Source organism: Mytilus galloprovincialis, chromosome 6 (genome assembly GCF_965363235.1).
Source record: "Mytilus galloprovincialis chromosome 6, xbMytGall1.hap1.1, whole genome shotgun sequence".
Classification (NCBI taxonomy): domain Eukaryota; kingdom Metazoa; phylum Mollusca; class Bivalvia; order Mytilida; family Mytilidae; genus Mytilus; species Mytilus galloprovincialis.
Window position 1 is genome coordinate 8524191 of NC_134843.1, and position 25524 is coordinate 8549714.

Below are 25524 nucleotides of genomic sequence, written 5' to 3' on the forward strand. Positions count from 1 at the left end.
TCTGTTGGGTCCTAAACTCCCAAAATAAATACCAACCTTCCTTTTGTGGTCATAAACATTGTGTTTAAATTTCATAGATTTCCATTTACTTAACCTAAGGTTATTGTGCAAAAACCAAGAAAAATGCTTATTTGGGCCCTTTATTGGCCCCTTATTCCTAAACTATTGAAACCAAAACTCCCAAAATCAATCCCAATCTTTCTTTTGTGGTCATAAACCTTGTGTCAAAATTTCATAGATTTCTATTAACTTAAACTAAAGTTATGGTGCGAAAACCAAGAAAATGCTTATTTGGGCCCTTTTTGGCCCCTTATTCCTAAAATGTTGGGACCAAAACTCCCAAAATCAATACCAACCTTCCTTTTATGGTCATAAACCTTGTGTTAAAATTTCATAGATTTCTATTCACTTTTACTAAAGTTAGAGTGCGAAAACTAAAAGTATTCGGACGCCGGACGACGACGACGACGACGACGACGACGACGACGACGCAGACGCCAACGTGATAGCAATATACGACGAAAATTTTTTCAAAATTTGCGGTCGTATAAAAATCTAAGTACATTTTTAGATTCAGCATATCAAAGAACCCCAAGGATTCAATTTTTGTCAAAATCAAACAAAGTTTAATTTTGGACCCTTTGGACCAATTTGAAAACGGGACCAAAAATTTTATGGTCATAAACCTTGTGTTTAAATTTCATAGATTTCTATTTACTTATACTAAAGTTATGGTGCAAAAACCAAGAAAAATGCTTATTTGGGCCCCTTTTTGGCCCCTAATTCCTAAACTGTTCGGACCTCAACTCCCAAAATCAATCCCAACCTTCCTTTTGTGGTCATAAACCTTGTGTTTAAATTTCATTGATTTCTATTTACTTATACTAAAGTTATAGTGCAAAAACCAAGAATAATGCTTATTTGGGCCCTTTTTTGGCCCCTAATTCCTAAACTGTTGGAACCAAAACTCCCAAAATCAATCCCAACCTTCCTTTTGTGGTCATAAACCTTGTGTCAAAATTTCATAAATTTCTATTTACTTAAACTAAAGTTATAGTGCGAAAACCAAGAAAATGCTTATTTGGGCCCTTTTTGGCCCCTAATTCCTAAAATGTTGGGTTCAAAACTCCCAAAACCAATCCCAACCTTCCTTTTGTGGTCATAAACCTTGTGTTAAAATTTCATAGATTTTTATTCACTTTTACTAAAGTTAGAGTGCGAAAACTAAAAGTATTCGGACGACGACGACGCCAACGTGATAGCAATATACGACGAAAAATTAAAATTTTTGCGGTCGTATAAAAATATGTGTCAGAATAATGTTAAGAAATATACGTTTCATAGTAATAATTAAAATTTTGCTCAGGCTATCACATTTTTAACCTAAATTAATCAGTACTAGTAGAGGTTATTATATTTAATTGTTGCAATAGAAGATTTTTTTATGTGTTGACGACTTACCTTCCTCATAGCTTTGATATGTATAAAATGTTCATTACTCCAAGTGGCTGAGTATCTGAAAGGAAAAATAGGGATTAAAAAGATATAAATATTACCAAAAGCTGTAAGCCAATAAAACATTCTGACCTTTGTTAGTCTTGTGTGTTTTTTAATTTTAGTTCATTATATGTTTTGGAGTTTAGTATGACATCCATTTTCACTGAACTAGTTTTATCTAGGAGTCAGCTGAGGACTGCCTCCGGGGTTCAGGATTTTCTTGCTGAGTTGAAGACCCATTGTCTGCTCTTAAGTAAAGTTGTTGTCTCTTTGTCATGTTCACCATTTCCATTCTCAATTTTTATTGAAACAGGATTTAGTATGTGTAACTTATTAAATTTTGGGGCATGAATGATTGTATTTAATCCAATAAAGCTTTTTTAAAAGTATTTGAATTTATAGTCCTACACTGGTATAAACGTTCTGAAATTAATATATTTTATGTCCTTAAAAAACAAACTATACCAGTATGTAGAATAGGTATCTTATTGTATCTTCAGTGGTCCATGAAAAAAAGTGTTATGTTAAAAAAATCAAAGCACTGTAAGCGCTGTAGGCAGTTAACCAAAAAACCCAAGGCAAACATAATTATGAAAACTGTGGCAATGTTGCTTAAGATTTTTAAAAAAGAACGAACATTAAACATTCATATATCATGTATATTGTACATTTATGTTCATTTAATGAATTACCCATTAAGGCAAATAATTCATATTCAAGGTTTTCAAAAGCAACACAAATATCAAGTATATTTTTTTCATGGTCATGAGTCTGCAGTGGTACAAGTTCGCAATGATTGCAGTTGATAGTTAACGTTGGTATTAGTTGACTGTTAGTAGTTCAAGTTAACTATAGTACAAGCTTGTTTAAGTATGAATGGACTTGCTTCCCTTGAAAAGAAAACTGAGATTGTTTTCTACAGTACAAAAGTTATAAGACCCAAATCAGACAAATGTTTACTACGTACTACAGGGATCAAAGGTGGGGTCTAACTGACCTGCCCATAGTAAATGTAAATGACCCCCACCTTCACCCTAATCCATGATGTCTAAGTTTTGGAACAAAATGGCAGGTAATTATAAAACAGTTGGTCAAACATTTGTGGGCTTGAAAGATATGTTTTCTTAAAAATGAGCCATATCAAAATGAAATTTTTATATGACCAGATATAATTCCAAATATAGTAAATTCTTTAAACCTACTCATTTTTTTCCATCAATAAAATTTTATAATTAACAAGAAATAATTGTAATATAATGCTGTTACGTAGTCTCCCAAATAAAGCTCCCATAATTATTCATTCCCATGGTAGCCTGACATTGGGCAAAGTCTAGTACACATTGGTTAAGTCTAGCAAAGTGATATGCATATGTGACGCCTATGAGATTGACCTTGAATGTCATTCAATCTTTAAGAAATGACAAACAGAAATGAATATGGTTTACGGGTTGGTATCTCAATCTTTTACAAGTTCTCAAAACACACACAAGAGGGGTGGGGTGACCCTAGGGACTACCCCTATATTTCATTTGATTTTTTTTTCACTGTCCCATACATGAATATATATGGTTTAGGGGTGGGGATCTCAACCGTTATCAAGTTTTTAAACAGGAGGGGATGGGGTGACCCCAGTGACTTCCCCTATATTTCATTTGATTTGTTATATGGTCAAATACATGAATATATGTGGTTGAGGGTGGGGATCTCATCTGTTTCCAATTTATCAAACAGGAGGGGTTAGGTTGACCCTAAGGACTCTCCCTATATTTCATTTGATTAGTTCTTTTGTCACATACATGAAGATATATGGTTTAATTAAAAGGTGGGAATCTCGACTGTTTACAAGTTCACAAACAGGAGGGGTGGGGTGACCGCAGCGACTCCCCTATATTTCATTTGATTTAGAGGTGGGGATCTCAACTGTTTCCAAATTCTCAAACAGGAGAGTTGGGGTGACCACAGGGACTCCCCATATTTAATTTGATTTGTTATAGTCCCATACAAGAGTATATATATATATATATGGTTAAAGGGTGAGGATCTAGACTGATTCCAAGTTCTCAAACAGGAGGGTGTACAGTAACCCTAGGGACTCCCTTTATAATTCATTTAATTTATTGTATTGTCCAATACATTAATATATATTTTTTAAGGGTGGGGATCTTGACCTTTTCAAAGTTCACAAACAGGAGGGGTGGGGGACCCAAGGGAATCCCCCAGTATTTCATTTGATTATTTATATTGTCTCATACATGAATATATATGGTTTAGGGGTGGGGATCTGGACTGTTTCCAAGCTCTAAAACAGGAGGGGGTGGTCACCCTAGGGACTTAATTTTCCCCTTTATTTCATTTGTTTAGCTATATAGTCCCATACATTAATGTATATATGTTTGAAGGATTGGGATCTCAACCGTTTCAAAGTTAACAAACAGGAGGGAGTAGAGTGACCCACAGGACTCCAGCTTTATATCATATGATTTGCTTACATTCAGGTATCATATAATCTAGTTGCACTTTTTGTGAAAATAAAGTAAGAAACTTTCATATATTTTAAATGACCCTTCAAAATTGAGAGAGAAAAAAATACCCATTGAAATTGCAGGAAGATGTTTAGACTTTTAAAGCATCTCACATGCATTATCAACATTTATCACTGATAAAGAAAATTTATACTGTCACCAGGAACATATTATTGTTAGATATACTGTTCCCAGCTGTCACATTCTATTGGATTTTGACATTCAAATTTGTCAAAAAGTAATTTTGAGTTTCTGTACAAAATATTTTCTGCTTTTTCTTTCCTTCACATATATCTTTTGGTTTTCAATTCTAGTGTTTATATTTATTTACCATGCATGGATGTATTTTGTCACCTGTATGGAATTTTTTTATTTGATCGCCAAATCCGGAATTATTCTTATACGCTTCCGGAATCGGATCCAATATTGTAATTGGCATCCATTTTGTTTTCAATGTTGTTTTTGTCAGTCAGATACGATTTTACTCGAATTTACAAATTATTTGTCGGCGATTTTCTGTATAAAGCTAGCGGTTGAACAAAATGAACATCGCTGTCATGAATAATAATGATGAAAATAAGTTTTGAGATCGTTTATTTGGAGACTTTGGTAAAAAGGTTTGCAAAGTTATTTATTATTTTCTTTCAAGTGGCATGTCGTAACCAAGTCGAAAGTCCGACTGCAAAAGTGGAAGGTCGCGGACCTCGTATCACCACTAATTTGAACCCCTGTCTACATATTGAAAAGATACGCAAATTTCGTCCTCTAATTTAAAATTGCCGCCAACAGTACGAATTTTACTAGACTACTGACGTAGTTGACTACGTATTGATGACAAACAATATTCCTACGACTTTTGCCATTTGGGAAATCTAAACTACCTGTCTTTAGAAATTTTCGGCGATTAAATATTTCATACATTTGTTCTTTGAAATCTTAGCCAAAAGCTCAGGGGATAATAAGCTACATAAGGATTCCTTATGTGCTCTACTTCCTACGTGCAACTTCAAAACTTTTGGATAAATCGACGATCATTTAAGGTTTTTCTGGTCATATTTTTTGTAATCCAGAATTAAAAGTATTAAAAAACTGTTCAATTAGTTATAAATAACATACTATTCAGCTAGATAATAACAATGGCACGTATTTCAGCATTTATTGGGTAGAACACAAATCTAGGGTGCTCGCATAAGGCAGCTTAACTGCCTAAAAACCTGGAAAAAAGTATTTTAGTCTAGTAACCTATACATTTGTATCAGTATGTAGAATGATAATCTTATACTGTAAATTCAGAATTCATTGCCAGGTTTTTATTAATGCGAAAAATGTGACAGAGTTATGAACGCATATTTTATATGAATTAAACAGGATTTTTCTCAAAATCGTAAAAAATTAAAATCGCAGTAGTATCTTGTGCCCTGAATAAAAGTACTTTGATCCATAAAACTATACAAGTTTGTAGAAAGTGTTTTTTATTGTATCAAAACCCCGACAGATTATTCTCAGATTACTATTACTATGTATATATTAGCACTACACGAAACGGCAGATTTACAACAATTTGGACAGTCATGTAAATGTTTGACAAATGTAACTACTTTTCTGCAAGATATATTTGCGGACCTGCTAATGTATATGTAAATGAATTATTCCTTTGACATTATTTAGGAGGTCGTCAAAGATATGCTAAAGATAATCATTTTATTTCCATAGCTTTAGTCATTCTCCAAAGATATGTAAAGAAATGCCATAGATTTGCATGCACTTTCCAAGATAGGAGATATATGCAAAGTTTAAAATTTGCATAACTGATTTACAGAGGTGTGAGCAGTTTTGAGAGACCGCGGTTTATAAAACATTTACGACCAATGTAAATGCTGACAAATGTTTGTGTTATATTTGCAAACGTTTGTCCGATATCGTTCATGTATGTAAAGAAATGTATTTTATTTACTAATACTTTCCAGTATTAAAGTTATTTTGTTAAATATTGATATTTGCATCATATCTTTACAGACGAATTTAAAGTTTTGAGAGACCGTAGTTTATAAAACATTTACAACCAATGTAAATGCTGTCAAATGTTTGTGTAATATTTGCAAACGTTTGTCGATATCGTTCACGTATGTAAAGAAATGTATTGTATTTACTAATACTTTCCAGTATTGTAGTTATTTTGATAAATATTGATATTTGCAACACATCTTTACAGACGTATGCAAAGTTTTGAGAGACCACGGTTTATAAAACATTTACAACCAATGTAAATGCTGTCAAATGTTTGTGTAATATTTGCAAACGTTTGTTGATATCGTTCATATATGTAAAGAAATGTATTTTATCAACTCCCAAAAAATTAGGAAGTGTCTTATATATTATAAGAAATTTTACGTATTGATGGTTTCAGAGACCGTGAAAATATTTGAATTGATTAAGTAGATATTGTTCTTCCCGAATCCAAACCAGAACTTTTTGAAGTTATGATATTAAAAATGGCAGGTTGCTTTTTAAATGTCGGACCGATGATATTTTTTTCTATTTGAATGGTTAAAAAAATCTTCAAAGCTTTTATCCAGAACCAAGGAAACTATTTAAAACTTGAGTGAGGATTTTTTAAGATCTTGCTGGTATAAAAAAACACAAATGCTGTAAAATGTAGTTATCTTTTCTTACAGCAGGGTTTACAATTCGATATGCTTGTTTGTATCAGAACGGAAACTTTAACTTATACAACGAATTGTAATAGTAAATTGATACTTTTTTTATAGCTTAAAGACACATAATGAATGGGTTGATGGATTGATTTGTGTAAATGTCCAGCTGCAAATGCTACAAGAATCTCAGGTGTAGGGAGAAATGAACTAATATAATAACACTGTACCAAATTGTAAGCAGCATTACTTTATTACTTTTTGTACTTCAAATATGAAAAAAAGACGACGTAATTCAATGACATTATAATTATTAGAATAAACTCTAAACCAAAATAAATAATGATCAAATCGATAAAAGCGGTACGTTTTCTCAACCCAAGGTAAAGTACCAATATTGGTGTGGAAAAAGTTAGTTTAGTTTCTGCTTATTTGTGATCTTTTTTATTTTAATCAAGAGAATAATTGAATTTTTTTTTTTCTTCAATATAACTTAAGCCAAGGCGTGTGTTTTCAATGTTTTGCATGATCGTATAATTTGAAAATACACGAGTATGCACATACATGTACATGTATTTTATCAGAATGATTATGATAACAATTGAAAATGCATAATAATACAATAAAGAAAGAAAGAGCATTAATCAAGTATCCCTCGATAGGTGGTAAATATGTCACTTGTATGTAAATGAATGGATTTTCCCCGACTGTGAAATGGTTCATCTTTTAGCACTACAGGGTTCCTTAAATGGAAAACCGTATGTGTTAATTACCAAAATTGATCTAATAACGCTAATTGGGTATAATAAAATCCAGACGTTCTGAAGAGATTAATAATATAAACATGTACAAATCATGCCAATTATACGCAAGCCAAGAATATGGCAGATAAAGACATCGGGATTATTTTTATAATTAAACATGCAGTTTGTATTCATGAAAATGTGTTAATACTTTGAAAAAGGCAAATAATTTAAAAGTTTACGTGCTAAAAAATTAAAGAAGAAATTAGAACAGTAGCATAATAGACAACTTTCGAGTTCGATGCATTTCCGTCAAAAACTCTGGTTTTAGTGAAGAAGAGGGACGAAAGATACCAAAGGGACAGTCAAACTCATAAATCTAAAACAAACTGACAACGCCATGGCTAAAAATGAAAAAGACAAACAAACAACAGCACACACGACACAACATAGAAAACTAAAGAAAAAACAACACGAACCCCACCAAAAAACTAGGGGTGATCTCAGGTGCTCCGGAAGGGTAAGCAGATCCTGCTCCACATGCGGCACCCGTCATGTTGCTTATGTGATAACAAATCTGGTAAATAGTCTAATTCGGTAGGTCACATTCAGGAAAGGGAAGGGGATTGTAGTTACGACGTAAGGAACATATCCGATATCATTTGTGATACGGTTATTCCATAACGGTCAACCAACTCGTGATGGCGTCCGTAAAATTTACGAAGGGATGATTTCAACTTCGCCATTTGGAACTCTTGGTTTAATAGCTTCCTTGTGAGCAGCAACCCTCTATCAAGAAAATCTTGATAGGAAATGCAAGTACGGGAATATCGTATTTGTGCGTTTAGGGGCATCGTCACTTCCATTCCAATGTTGAGCGAGTGGTTGGAAAACTATAATTCTATATTGTACGAATTATACGACAAATTGAATTCTCAAAATTGACAATCAGCATTGATGTCATTAGGGAATTGTCATTAAGTACCTACAGAACAACCACTATTTCTAGTTTATCCTGCACAATGACGATCACCAAGACGCTTGATGAACGTAAATAGTGCAGGGATACAGGCGACCCCCTCTATCTGGTAAATGACGTCATAAAGGCGCGTATAATTGACGAGTTTTTTCCGGTGACAGATGAACTCGAAAGTGGTCTATTTGTATCTGAATTCTGTTGAGGATAAACACTATTTCATATTTAAAAGTAGAATGTACACCTTTACAAGCTTATTATATAGAAATATGTTGAAATTATATACAGAAAAAGTATTTTAAAACAATTATCTTTTGTATATAAAAACAAGCATTCTCGTTTCTCTGCTTCTCATATATAGCAGATTTAAAAAATTCGATGCAAAGCAAATAATTTAACCTTTAAATTGAATATAATCTCTGTATTTTGTGTTTCAACAAGAATAAACATGACCAACATTAATGGAAAAATCTACATCAATTTCCATAAACTTCCTTCTATTATATTAATCTGATTATACAGTTATATATGAAAATATTTATTCAATTCAGAATAGATATAGAAAATCTTTGTCCTTTTTGTTTTCCAATCTTGACTTTATCCTATTTAAAGATATAATGATCTCAAGAAATATTCCCATGCAGTACATGTATTTGTTCCAATCGAAGGCTCCAAATTTATTTAACATTTTCTTATCAAGATTTACATTTAATTATTTCAAACTTATATAATGTTGTTGATGAATGATGTAAATGTTAATCGCCAATATCGAAATCTACCTTCATTTTGTCATAAGTAACAACATATTAAAATTTGAAAACCTTTGGATGAAAGGTTCGTAGATTATCGAACGGAAACGATTAGATCAGCCCACCTGCTCGTCAGCAGTACAACAATAAATCAATAACGGGACTGGAAATCCGGTAAAAAAATAGCAAGTCATAAATAAATGTAAAATACATCCGGTTTACTGTCATCCGCATCTATATGTCGTATACTTGTTTTAAAACTGGTGTTTGTCTTTGAGTCTCTTATTGTTTTTACTCAATGTCATCAGAAGTGTGTCGGCACTGATCAGTGGCGGATCCAAGGAGAGGGGGGGGGGGGGGGGGTGTTCCAGGGTTGGAACCCACCTTTTTTTTTGCCGATCAATGCATTTGAATGGGAGCATATAGTTGGACACCCCCTTTTACTCTGGGTTGGGACCCCCCCCCCCCCCTTTTTTAAATGGCTGGATCCGACTAACTACGCACGCAACCCCATGGCCAACTATTGTCCTCAGTGTAAGCCAGTATGAGTTATCGCGCATGATTTTGATTTCTTATCCGTCTGATCAGTCTTTTCTGTGTGTGATATCTTATCAAGACAACATGCTGAGTTTGTAAAGACAATGTTGACACTCGTAAATAATTTGACAACCCTAAGTAAACAATATTATAAATGTATGACACTGTAGCATGCTAGGTTCCACGGCTTGAATACGAGTTGTATAAACTGACTTTATTTCCGAAAGATATACAATTTGATTTTACCACGGAAGTTTTATATTGACAATATAATACTTCCATGATTTTACCGAATATCAAACCCACGTGATCAAACCATGCATACAAAATGAAAAGTCGAAAAAGTACAAATATGAGATCATGATTACCAAACATATAAATATATATATATCTTTCGACGTAAACCCGAATATGAGACAGCGTAGAATTTGAATACACATACTCATTGCAACATTCTGCTTTTTTATTAAAAGAATAAATTCAGTTTTTATAAAAAGAATAAATTCAGTCTCTGCTTTTACTCTTATTTTCAGTTACCTCCCAGAATTGTTTGTTTATCAATATTTTCTCTAACTTTTCAGCCATAATTTCTGAGAGACATTTCAAAATTGGCCTTCAACACAAAATTCTTAATAGTACGTTTGCCTGCGACGTTGCAGTTTAATAGTACTTTTTCCAGCGACGATGCAGTTTGTTTATAAATCACAATCGAAAACAAGCTACAGTACATAAACTTATTGTCCTTTAAATAGCTTTAATTTTGCTCTGTGAAAAAAAAGACAAATGTCGTATTAATAATGAATAAGTATAAATGTACAGCTAAATTTTCAATTTTCTTTAAAAATGTCTTCAGTTAAGACAAATAGTTTAACAATGTGAAAAGCAGCGTCATCTATGTAAAATTAATTTGCAGATTTTGGCACTTCTATATCACATTCACTGGCTACCTATAGAACAATAGACAATTTTTTTCAAATTGGATTGTTTTTTAAAGTTTAGATGATCCGAAGTGACAAAGTTTTTCTAAAAAAAGATCAGTTTGCAGGTCATCTTACAATGGACACTCTATCAATACATGTTTCTCAGTTTCAAGAATATTTATACACGCTTCACATGTTCGTTGATGGATGGATAGGTCTCTCACTTACTATAATGATATAGTCTTAGATAAAAGTTACACTTCTTTAATACTTAATTTACTGAAATTTTTAAATTCATGATGCAAAACATTCAATTTGTATTAAATGTATAAATATTTTATGTACAAATAGATTAAACTTTGTTTTGTGACTGGTGAACGATTTACTTGGTAGCACCATTGAAGTACTATATCAATATAATACTTCCATGGACTTAGAATTTTTCTCGCAATCTTCAAACAATGACTGTGCAATAACTCCAGTTTTGGATAAAAAAGGCCCCGGTTCATTAAATTTTCTAAAATACCACATATATACCATTGGAAAGATTATAAAGCAAAGAATATATATCTATGCCAATGAATTTATTTCTAAAAATAGTGAAAGATGTAATCATATATGAAAACTCCTTTGCAAATGTTTTTGGTTTTGAATTGTATGAAGTAATAGGGAATGAACCACTTTTTTAAAAATGAAAATGGCCTTAACTTCTGCTATCCCAATTCAGTTATAAAATATGTCATTAGAAAGCTAAGAAAATGTATTTTCTAATGTGATGCCAATGAAAAAGATATTTATTTTTGTTTACTGTCAGCTAACCAAAATTCAATATTTTCTTTAATAATCTATAGTAAATTTATCGATATCGATTGCGATCAAATTTAGCGCATGCGCACTGCGGGTGCTGATAATAGTTGCATATGACACGTTTACATCATACAGAGTCTCCTGTATTTTGTATTGTATCAGGATGTTGATTTTCTTTTTAATTATCACAACTAACAGAATGTTTAACCTTTCTTGACTGCTGCACAAAATGTGTTTGTCAGACACAACAATTCAAATTGCACTGTATCGTCCTGTAAATGCATAAAATATTTGCCACCGGACTTTGAGCAACCATCTATCAATCAATTCAAATTGTACCTCAATATCAATGTTTACCAAATTACGTTATTCCGTAACGTCACACGTTTTCTGCCAAATTCTAAGCGTATCGGTCAACTTTGAAGCAATGTATATAAAAAAAAAACAAGGACGATGACATAGGTGTTTCTATATATATATATGAATAAGGGGATGTGGTTTGATCGCCAACTCTCCACAAGAGACTAAATGACAATGAAATTTACATCAATAGGTCACTGAACTACCTTCATCAATGAGCAAAGCCCGTATCGCATAAAGTCAGCTATAAAAGGCCCCGAAATGACATAATATTTATGTAAAACAATTCAAACGAGAAAACTTACGAACTAATTTATGTCCAAAATAATGAACGAAAAACAAATATGTTACATAACAACAAACAGAATTACAGGCTACTTGACTCGGGACAGGAACATACACAATGTGGCGAGGTTAAAACTCGTTTAAAGGAGCCAATCCTCCCCTAACCTTGGGCAAAAACTGGATCCCTGTTGTGTTCACTTATCTCATCAGATGAATACAAATTGAATACATCTCAGAAAAACAGAGTGGACATGGAAGGGTACTTATACATCCGAACAACCAAAAGACTTTAAGTACAGATCTTAGACTATTTGCAGTTACTGACAATTAGTTGAAAGCTAATAACAACTATTATTGTATAGCAATATAATATTTCCAACAGAAAGTAACCAAAAGTTAGCGTGCAATAAATTCTAATATTGCACTAGTGCAATAAATCTTCAAAATTCATGACGTCATCAACGACAAAATCTTAGTTTAAACCCTTTTTTACTTTCAAATATTATATTGCTATACAATAAAAGGGTTATTGCATGAATATTGGGGAATATTGTCCCTCGTAGAACATATATTGCACTCGCAAGCTCGTGCAATATAAAATTCTACTCGGGACAATATTCCCCAATATTCATGCAATAACCCTATAATACAAAAAGCATGCATCTTAGATGCATGGATTCAGTATACATCCTGGATATTACGTTAGTTTTTAGTCTTTCTCCGTATAAAAGAACAAAGCCATCTATTGAAAAATATAAAAAAAAATCTCTTGGTATGGATCAATTAATATTTTAAGGGAAAAAATGTCAGGCATAGAAAAGCATCTTCCGGAAAAATATTCAACATTTAAACTACACTGTGGTCAGATTGTTAAGGGATACTTTACTGTATTGTGGAAAAAACAGCTAGATATACATAAAGATGGTAAACTACGAACTTATGTAGCTTTCAAGTGCAACGTCGGTTTTGAAAATTATTTGTCAATAATGCGACATTTGGAGCAAAGGAAATGTATAACTAGATTAAGAATATCTGCTCACAAATTGCAAATTGAATCTGGTAGATACCAGGGTACTCTTCGACAAAACCGAATTTGTCTCAGGTGCACCTCAGGTGAGGTTGAGGGTGAAGTTCATTTTTTATTAAAATGTGACACGCATTTATTAACCAGATGCTCCGAAGGGCGCAGCTTTATACGACTGCAGAGGATGATCCCTGAACAATTAGGGCAAGTATGGACACAACATTCAAGCTGGATTCAGCTCTAAATTTGGATTGTGATTACATAGTTGACACAGCATAGGTTTCTGACACAGAATGAATGTGGTCTAATGAACTTATAATATTTTTTTTGCCTTTGAGCAATTCACTATGCTGTTGAATATTAATCCTCTCAAAAAAATGTTTGAAGAAATTTTCTTTTTATTCATGAAATCTGAAATGAGAAAAATTACCCCCCCCCCCACCATTTTTTTTCACATCCCCCTTTCCCTTTTTCCAAAACTGATCTCAATTCAAATTTCTAATGGAGTTTGCAACAATAACTACTCATTTAAATACATCATAAAATATTAAAATGTAAAAAAAAGTTATCACTGAATGGTAAAGATTGTTTTAATTTATCAGCTAGTAGTAAAAGTGAATATACATTGTATATTGTATAAAACAATGATTTAAGTTGATTCAACTACTATTCTGGACAAAGAAAGATAACTCCAATTGAAATATCAATTATATATATTGTATAAAACAATGATTTAAGTTGATTCAACTACTATTCTGGACAAAGAAAGATAACTACAATTGAAATTGCAATTAGATATTTCTTGCTATTGTGCAATACTGTGCAATTGAAAATATTTGCTATTGCACAATACTGTGCAATTGAAGATTTCTTGCTATTGAGCAATACTGTGCAATTGAAAATTTCTTGCTATTGCACAATACTGTGCAATTGAAGATTTTTTGCTATTACTGAATACTGTGCAATTGAAAATTTCTTGCTTAATTGCACAATACTTAATATAATAATTTTGGATCCTGATTTGAACCAACTTGAAAACTGGGCCCATAATCAAAAATCTAAGTACATGTTTAGATTTAGCATATCAAAAAAGCCCAAGAATTCAATTTTTGATAAAAATCAAACTTAGTTTAATTTTGGACCCTTTGGACTTTAATGTAGACCAATTTGAAAACGGGACCAAAAATTAAGAATCTACATACACAGTTAGATTTGGCATATCAACATGATCAAAGAACCCAAATTATTCAATTTTTGATGAAATCAAACAAAGTTTAATTTTGGACCCCGATTTGGACCAACTTGAATACTGGGCCAATAATAAAAAATCTGAGTACATTTTTAGATTCAGCATATCAAAGAACCCCAAGGATTCAATTTTTGTTAAAATCAAACTAAGTTTAATTTTGGACCCTTTGGACCTTAATGTAGACCAATTTGAAAACAGGACCAAAAATTAAGAATCTACAAACACAGTTAGATTCGGCATATCAAAGAACCCAAATCATTCAATTTTTGATGAAATCAAACAAAGTTCAATTTTGGACCCTTTGGGCCCCTTATTCCTAAACTGTTGGGACCAAAACTCCTAAAATCAAACACAACCTTTCTTTTATGGTCATAAACCTTGTGTTTAAATTTCATAGATTTCTATTTACTTATACTAAAGTTATGGTGCGAAAACCAAGAATAATGCTTATTAAGCCCTTTTTTGGCCCCTAATTCCTAAACTGTTGGAACAAAAATTCCCAAAATCAATCCCAACCTTCCCTTTGTGGTCATAAACCTTGTGTCAAAATTTCATAGATTTCTAGTTACTTAAACTAAAGTTGTGGTGCGAAAACCAAGAAAATGCTTATTTGGGCCCTTTTTGGCCCCTAATTCCTAAAATGTTGGGACCAAAACTCCCAAAATCAATACCAACCTTCCTTTTGTGGTCATAAACCTTGTGTTAAAATTTCATAGATTTCTATTCTCTTTTTCTAAAGTTAGAGTGCGAAAACTAAAAGTATTCGGACGACGACGACACAAGACGACGACGAAAGACGAAGACGCAAGACGACGACGAAAGACGACGACGCAAGACGACGACGCCAACGTGATAGCAGTATACGACGAAAAATTAAAATTTTTGCGGTCGTATAAAAAGAGAGGAATTGATGCAAAATATATTCCAATGTACTATTTGCATTTTATAAATATATAGAAGATACTAAGAATTGAAGGACAACATAATCTACAATAACTAATTTCAATATAACTCTTTAATATGAATTTGGATACCCTGTTAAGCCTGCACAGATCATAAGAAGAATTTCAAATTCTCTGGCACCGTTCCTTGATGATCCTGGCTGGCTGGACCCAGAATCTATAATCCTAAATATATGTTTTTAAAATATTTTTTAAATAATTTAGGAGTTTGACTCATCTGCATTAAGTACAAGTAGGGACTTCCCTTTAAGCACCGACTCTTGGTGCTTTCTGCAGATAAGTCATACTAAATATCCTTTATTAAATAATACTTATTTGCAGTATACCTCATGGTCAAATGTGCGAGTGCTTAAATTGTTTGTTTTTTTTTAATTTTTTTTTTTGATATTTTCTCCCCACAAACTACTAATGCCTCTTGTTGGTCTTTTCAAAGTGAAAATACAATTACCGGGTGCACTTGAGTCACTGATGACTCCGTCAACAAAGTATTCATTGAATAATAATACATTGCTACTTTTATTTTATTATTTTGTTAACACTTGTTATATATCTTGTATTGTCTGTGTATTGCATATGTTATTGTTTATAATAATATTGTCTGTATGCTATATGCCCTCCTGGGGCCCTTATTTGGTTAATAAAAATATTCTATTCTATTCTATCCTATTCTATTCTATATTATAAGTATATAATTGACCAATGTGGAGCTTATTTTCGCAATTCCATAGATTGATTTATATACATATAGTCTACAACACTAGACAAAATATCTGTTTCATTCCGATGTAACTCGATTCAAAGTAAAAGTGTGTGTAAAAAAAATTAGAAATCGGGAGATATGCCATTCAGCATCGTGTTATCTTGATATTAGTACACAGCTGTGGAATTCAAAGAAAAATTGACCACTTGCAGGGGAACACGAAACTGCATTGAAAATGAAAAAAATAAATAGAAAAGAAAAAGAGAGCTAGGCTAACAATTTAAGAATAAAGAATAGTGGGCTTCTAGAATATAAAGAATAGAGAATAACGTGCAAAATTTGTATAGAATAAAGAAAACATGCATGGCGTAAATAATATTAAGAATTAAAGAACACCCACCTCCCTCCTTTTCTAGACCCTCTTTTATCCTATGACTCTTAAAAGAAAGAAGTGCCGTAATTCATAGGAACAAATAGATTTGGAATATATTATTTTCTCTCATTAATTTAAATTACATGACAAAAAAGACACGATTTACAATAAAAGTTACGTTCATATTAAGTTTGATTATCATTATTTACAATAAACAAGATTTATATTTGGATAGTTCATTTTATGACTTTCATTTAACAACAATTAAGTTCTAGGCTTAGGTTATTTTTTACTTTTTCGTTCATGGTATTCATCTGCTGGCGTTGTTGCATGTCTCCTCTCTACTCTGACGTCTTGGGTAGCATTTTTCATTGCTGTACTTTTGTCTTTGTGTTGTTAACATTCAAACTTATTTTTTTGTGTAAATGGTTAATGAAACTTGGTTGATAAAAACGAAGCATTCAGTCTGTCATAAATTAGTTTTGGCACAATCTTAGTGCTAAAGATTATTCTTATCTGCTAAGAGTGTATCTAGTAGCAATCTTAGAAGGATTGACAGTCCTTAAACTCATGTTGCGCTTGCAACCTTTAGAGTACTCTTTATCCTTCTCGGAATGCTCGGTTAATTTTTATTTGATCTACTTGAATCGTCTTTGAATTCTCATAGCATATGATGTGTGTCAACATTCTTTTTTTACTGAAAAATTGTAATAGTGGTCAGGGGCATCCCAATATTTATCTTAGTTGATGAAAATAGCAACTACATTTTTTTTTCGAGCGCACAACTGTTGTACACAAACTAGACCATAGGTTCACCAAACTTAACAAGTTTTACAGCCCCCCCCCCCCCCCCTAAAAGAAAAAACAAAAAACAAAAAAACACACACACAAAAAAATACAATAAAAAAACACTATTGCTAGTACAAATGTATCTGGACAATGACATGCAACCCCCAATGCTAGTTAACACGGGTGCAGTATTAGTCCATAACTTATGTGCATTGATTATAAGTATAGATACAATCGTGAAATGAGTGTGCGTCTCTTGCCAAAAGCAGTTCACTTTAACATTTCTTTTTACATTTGAACACACTATATTTTGGTAGCATTCCTTACAATGACTTTTAATTTATTAACACTTTGAATAGTTATTTGAATATATATAGGCATTTGCATCGATAGATTCTGCCAGATTTGCAACTTGCATAATTAACTAATTAAAAATTATAGTAATTAAATTCTAAAGGTCACGTTTGGTATCCAAAGAACTAAAACTTCAATAGATAAACCTCTAAATTGAAGTTCAACCTGCATAGGTATTACAACATCGTGAACGGAGGAGTTGTATGTAAAAAAAGATGTTGTATGATAGCCAATGGGACGAATACTTTTATCCACCAGGTAGCAAAGCATCCATGATGCAAGTTAAAGATTGTTAAATCAGAAATGTGCCTTGATATATTCATAGACACAGAGGCTTGTCACTTTTTTGTTTTATCTTTTTATTGGAAAATATTCTTTAATATATCAACTTATTTATAGTTTTAAACATTTATCAATGCGATTTAACTATAAAGATAGTTTATGTATTTTGCCCCTCTATCCTTTTTTCCCGCCTGTATGGAAAGCAAGTACAATGATATATGTTTTCGACTCCACTGTTAAAGGACAAATGATACATGTAGTTATTTTAAGACTTTGCGTAAAATATGTCCAAGAAAGAAGTGCTAGATATTGCTTTGTTCAAACACGAATCATATACATTTCCGCTAAAACTATAAGTCTACACTTCGTCTTGTTGTACAGGGTACAATTGCCTTATATCTTTTAAAGATATGTTTTCCATGGTTTTTTTGTAAGATAGGTTTTTGTACCTTCTGTTTGAGTAAGTTACATGTACTTGTATTGTGACTGTCATTTGTTTTTTATGTTGTGTGTATAGTTTATGTTGTGTAGACCTGTAGGTTTTTGAGATGCTGATCCAAGCCTAAAAGATGTTTTATATACTTTTCTTTTGTTTGAAATTTGCCAGAGAGAGATTCAAAAGTTTGAAGAGTAATTGTAATATGTATTTGTCGTTTACAAATCTTCTTGAATTATGTTAAAACAAAATGACTTTGTCACATCGATTCTTGTTTCAATGTTATTTCAATTAAAAAGTGTGCAAAGTATGTTAAATGTAATTATTGCAGAAAAAATTAAAAATTAAAAAAAATTAAAACTTATTTGATCATGACAGAAAAAATACGATTCCTGTCGAAGAACATATGGAAGCTGTAAAATTTTAGGATGGAATAGGCGATAAATGAGATATCGAATGACTGATAGTTTTGCGTATTTAAAAACAACACAATCAAATGACAACGGGAGCATTGTTTTAAGACAATGTATGATGTTATTAATCATAAAGAAATGATAATTGTTTGTGCCTTATATTGATGGATATTGATACTAGCGGTGGTCTTCTATTGATCTTTTCGGACCAGATCTTTCTGTGAAAGGTGATAATTGTCACATTTAACTGCTGATAAACCCCGTTGATCGGAGGAAGGGCGACATCTCGTCGATGGAATGATATTATCTATCGATTTTGTTTGATTTCATTGGTAAATTGTGTGTCAATTATGACACGTGACTCACTGGTTCTTTGTTTGTAGTGTTTAACTTTCATTCTCACACACAAGAAAGTTTTTGCAGAGAGAGCTTCATGAAGCACACAGAGTTCAACATCTCGTGACTGGACTTAACGGATAAGGAAAACAAATATTACAAAACTGAAATATTTGTCAATAGATTTAACGTTTAAGTATGTGTGCAAACTAGCCGATTCTTAAAAAACATTCTCTCAAGATGTGTTTTGTGTCAAATATTATGTGACAACTGTTCTACCGATGAAGGAATATTTCTATTTCAGAAACTTGGACTTTTTATAAAAACTTGATAAATTGATCGATAACCTTCCGACTGGTACCGATTTAAATTTAAAATGAGGCCGCATATCTAATATTGTTCAGGCTTAATTTGTATATATGTATTATAACTATCAGTAACCAGGATATATATATATATATATATATGTAAGACTCAGATCGAGGTCCGGTCTCTAATGGACGTCCGTTCCTCAAATCGACGTCCAAATCTGACGTCACAATAAAATATCCTCCAAATCGACAGCCAATGGTAATGCCTATCTAATCGACGTCCATATTTTGTCTTCTCTAATCAACGTCCAATTTCTAGCTTCTCCAATCAACGTCCGTTTTGGACAATGAATACACAATTGACCCGAAACCGACAGCAGCTGAAGCCTTTAGACCTTTAAACATATAGGTTATATTTTTGATTTTTTTTTTTAAAGATTTATAAAATACTAGACTAAATATATGTAAATAGGTTGTGATATCATTTTCTTTTTTAATTTCAGAGATTACATAAAAATATTATGGAGATGTAGTATGACATGAATCATGTAAACAATTCAAATTAGAAAAATAACGGTCTTATTTATAAAGAAAAATGACAGACATAAACCATCGAAAACCACTGCACTACAGGCCCGTAAAGAGTATGTCGGGGTTAAACATGTGTGTGAGCACTCAACCTAGAACAGTTGTGCAACAGTACAACATAAAACATAATACCAATTTCTTGCGTATATGAGAACAGTTGTGTAACAACACAGCATAAAACATAATGCCAACGTCTTGCGTATATGAGAACAGTTGTGTAACGGCACAACATAAAACACAATGCCATTTACTTGCGTATATGAGAACAGTTGTGTAACGGCACAACATAAAACACAATGCCATTTACTTGCGTATATGAGAACAGTTGTGTAACGGCACAACATAAAACACAATGCCATTTACTTGCGTATATGAGAACAGTTGTGTAACAACACAACATAAAACACAATGCCATTTACTTGCGTATATGAGAACAGTTGTGTAACAACACAACATAAAACACAATGCCATTTACTTGCGTATATGAGAACAGTTGTGTAACGGCACAACATAAAACACGATGCCATTTACTTGCGTATATGAGAACAGTTGTGTAACGGCACAACATAAAACACAATGCCATTTACTTGCGTATATGAGAACAGTTGTGTAACAACACAACATAAAACACAATGCCATTTACTTGCGTATATGAGAACAGTTGTGTAACGGCACAACATAAAACACAATGCCATTTACTTGCGTATATGAGAACAGTTGTGTAACGGCACAACATAAAACACAATGCCATTTACTTGCGTATATGAGAACAGTTGTGTAACAACACAATATAAAACACAATGCTGATTTCTTGCGTATATGTTTCACTCCAGGTGTAAAACTAAAAAATGTGTTAAAAAATATCTTGCCAAGTCCGAATTATAATACTCTTAAAATAAATGGCTATACTTCTTTATTTTGTCTATTGTTGAATATTGAATAATGACATCAAGATATCGTTTGTTTTTCTTTGACGTTACGTTGTTTTCTCCTTGACATACACTTACATGTATGTCATTTATCAACATGAATAGGACTGACACATTACTATGTAGATCGATTCAATTAACGTTTTACCCAAACTTTAATATGCATGATACCTAATTTCGGGTTGAAAGAAATCTATATGGAAAGTATGCATAAATGCTTGAACCCTACAAAACATGTACATGTATAAGTATAAACAATTAGATCCTGAATTCATTATTTATTCATATTGGACATCGATTAAAAACGACTACACTCAATAGGGCGTAGTTTTAGCAATACATGCCGTCACATTGGACGTCGATTAGAGTATCAAAATATTGGACGTCGATTTGCGAATGTCACGTCAGATTTGGACCCAAACTTTTTATGCATGATACCTAATTTGGGTTGAAAGAAATCTATATGGAAAGTATGCATAAATGCTTGAACCCTACAAAACATGTACATGTATAAGTTTTACCCAAACTTTAATATGCATGATACCTAATTTGGGTTGAAAGAAATCTATATGGAAAGTATGCATAAATGCTTGAACCCTACAAAACATGTACATGTATAAGTGTAAACAATTAAATCCTGAATTAATTATTATTCATATTGGACATCGATTAAAGACGACTACACTCAATCGGGCGTAGCTTTAGCAATACATGCCGTCACATTAGACGTCGATTAGAGTATCAAAATATTGGACGTCGATTTGCGAATGTCACGTCAGATTTGGACATCGATTTGAGAATCGGACGTCGATTTGAGAATCGGACGTCGATTTGAGGAACGGACGTCTATTAGAGGCCGGACGTCGATCTGAGTCTAACATATATATAGTACAACTCGTCTTAAACATCAACCCAACAATGTTAGATCTGTAAATTTGCTTTCGCAATTTCAGACGTACTTATATATATATATATAGTATATATGTCTCTGCAGTAACATATATAATACATATTGTGGTATATGTCTCTTTAAAAAAATTATATGTTTTATAAACAGAGTGAATTATGACTCGTGCAATTCCAGAAGTTTCAAAGCGATACTCGAAGGAAACGATCGTTTTATACGAATGAACCATTATAACTTACCGAGAAACAAGATTGATTTTGATGGATAAAGTAATTTACGCAGTACACCAAACAGAGCTCGAGAAGAGATCAAGAACCGATTATGTAGAACCGACATTTTTTTTTTTTATTAAAACGAAATTATTAAAATACATGTATAATAAATGATATTACCAACATGCCAAAACCAATCCCAAAGCAGCTATATTTGTCATATCATAGCTTGACCACTAAAGCTATGGAAATATTTGTCAATATAATCTGCACCTTTCAAATATAGTAGCAAATTAAAAGCAAATATATCTATTTACCATACATTTCTAGCTGTCTGAAATATCTTTCTTTATCATTTCTTTGCATATGTATTCAAAGTTACATATGCCCAATATATTTACACATACATTTCTAGCTGTCTAAAATATCTTTCTTTATCATTTCTTTGCATATGTATTTAAAGTTACATATGCCCAATATATTTACACATGTCATTGATATTATCATTTGACCACATTTCTCAGTTAAACAAATTGTCTGCAAATCTATGTATTTACCATACATTTAGGAATATGTTCAAAGGCTTTTGATATGTTCTGATTTGACATACATTTCAGCCGACAATAAAGACTAACAAAATTATTTCTTTACAATACATTTAACAGGTCTCTGTAGATTAAAGGAAATGATGCTTTACACCCCTCTATAAAGTTCTCATTTTCAATTGGTTTACATACCAGGAAAATGTAGATGCACCTTACACTTTATAACCCATATAAAATCATTTGAATGATGATGCTTTGCTACCTAGACAAAGAAACACATTTGCGGATAAATTTACATCATAGAAAAATACATGACAAAGATTTCCATTTGCAGAGGTATAAAAATACATAAGTTTGCAAAAGTTTTGCGACGGTCATAAATATATATAAATTCTTAACTGCAAAATGGTTTGATTAGGTGTTAATATATTTTATAAACCGCGGTCTCTCATAACCGCCCATAGGAGGTTATAGCGCAAGAAATATTAATATTTACAACATGTAAAGACAAGATAAACTAAATGCAGTGGTTTGTAAATATATGTAAATGTCGGTCTCTGAATACATTTACATAACATTTGCATACCTCTTCAAATCAGGGATTTCGTGTAGTGTAGCATGTAGTATTTCAATTTAACGTCTTGACTGATTAACCCTATAATGTATCTATCTTAACTCAGGTAGTTATAAATAGTCCAAGTAATGATAAGATATGTAACAGCATATAATATGCTATCTTAAGACCTGACCCTATATCTTGTTTTTGTTTTGTTAGAGTTGATAAACATTTTCTATAAACATTCCTCATTTTATACTATCAAGGTTAATATATATTATCTTTGAAGAATTCAAGAATTTAGTTAATTCCAAATTTAGATCATCACACACTTTTGACAAAAAAGTTGAAAGTCATAAACTGAATTCTAAGGTAGGAAGACAGTAAAATGATCCAATAAGTCAAAGCAACTTTTCATTATAAATAGACCTATTTAAATGTTATAAACAAGATAATGGTTTTTAGGTTAAAGTTATATGTATATTAAACATAAGAATTGGATATTTAAAATTAGCATGCAGACGATAAGGTATGGATTAAATTGCAAATCTAAAAAATTGACAATGCAATTTCTCATTGGAACTCCTTTTATGGCTAAAACTGTGCCAATTTTACTATAAAGTTTTGTAAAAAAATAATGTCCTGGAATGGAAAGATCATATGCTCTACTATTTTTTGAAAGGTCAAAACATAGGATAAGTTTGACGTCTTTTCAACATTTATATGCCTTGGACAGCAAGAGTTTAAATTTATATTAAAACTCTTATACCCCTCCGATTATTTTTGAGTCTTCCTGAGAATTCAATTTGCCTGCTATCAACCATTATCGCACTGATGGTAAATTATCATGTTGTGATTGGTTTAATGCCATCACATCGTGACCCCTATGAGACCGTAGGGGGTAGGTAATTTCATAGGGGGTTCATGACATCACGTCTACTGATAATGGTGAAGTCGTCGATAAATGTTGTTTTGATTTTTGTTTATTTTACAACAAAACACAGCAGAAAAAGTCCAGCGCGACATAAATTTGTTATACGGTTAACAACTGACCCCTATGGACCCATAGTGGGTGAATAAAATCCTCTATGGATCCATAGGGGGTCAGTAGCAAACCATATAACTTATATTATTAATTTACTACCATGTATTGGACTTCATATGATGAAAACTGCCTATGCACATGATGCAATATAAGATGTAAACTCGGCCAATACAGAATAACTCGGCCAATATAGATTTTTTTCTGTATTGGCCGAGTTATTCTATATTGGCAGAGTTGACACAAATACAGGATTTCGGAACGTCTCTAGTTTTTATATCGAAAGTCACGATAAACACAAACTGAAAGTAAACAGTTGTTTGGAAGACGCAGTTTTCATTTAGTCATCATAAACATGCTGTAAAGTTTAGTATGGAATATATTTCAGGCTAAAGACGGTCACATTAATTTAAAATGTATTTTGAAAGCAGACGATGGAATTATTTCAGGTTTGGGAAATGAGTAGATTATCACAAAGTTCATTTCTTGGCGACCTCATAATTTCACGATGGTACGAATACTTCCGTTCGCTCTTTTTTTGTAAACTGTCATTTATTTTAAAACCCGAACCAGGCATATGCATTCTATATTTATGCATAACACGTGCAATGGCAGTACCTCCCCAATTACTATCTATGTGTTGCGCCTAAATCAAAACTGTAACACTTCATAGTAACTGGAAAGGGTAAAAAAATTTATCAGAAGAGAAAATGCTGAAGACACCTGGAAACAGCACTAGATCATTATGTATTGCATCTAATAAAAAGAAACTGAGATTTGGATACTTCCACTTAGAGATTTTTCTCTTGAGAAATGAAATTAAAAAAATATTGTTACACTGTAGTTAATCAATAAAGATACTATTACGTGTATTTCTGTATTGGCCTTGTTATTGGTCCTTGGCCAGCTGTATTGGCCTTCGGCTTCGCCTCAGGCCAATACAGCAAGCCTCAGACCAATAACAAGGCCAATTCAGAAATATTTACTTAATAATATCATAGTATTGTACTGGTAAAATCTCAAGTTGTGTCTCTATGAGATGAAACATGGAGATCAAATCTGGGAACCAGTGAGCAAACAAAAATATCTTACCAAAAGAGGGGTGATTTGTGAATCAGTCGTATTTACAAAGTGCATGCTGTAGATATCTAATAATTTTTACTGGATTGATTCTGTTGGGGGTCAATATGTGTGATGTGGATCCCTCAACCTTACAACAATAAAAACAGCAATTGACTAACCATCCTTATTAACCCTTTTAAAATCATTAAATTTTTTTAATGGGACAAGAGCAAGGGGTCAAGTGGTCATAGGTTGAGGTAGATTGTCAATAGTGGAAAAATTAAGAGGTGTGGAGCTGAAAAACAAATCTTAATCTAAAGTCACTGTGACATATCATATACTGATAAAAAATGAAAAGGTTGTGACTTTTATCTGATTACATCAAAGTCAACAATTTGAATTTAATT

General features: G+C 32.4%; 1 protein-coding gene across 2 annotated transcripts in view; it reads right to left on the minus strand.

Moving 5' to 3' along the window:
* Positions 1-25524, minus strand: part of LOC143078855 (pre-mRNA-splicing factor ATP-dependent RNA helicase PRP16-like) — a 107873-nt gene that overhangs the window by 21516 nt on the left and 60833 nt on the right. For both annotated transcript variants that reach the window (XM_076253862.1, XM_076253861.1), the window contains exon 21: positions 1462-1516. In XM_076253862.1, the coding sequence (XP_076109977.1) occupies positions 1462-1516 (55 nt within the window). The remainder of the gene's footprint in view (positions 1-1461; positions 1517-25524) is intronic.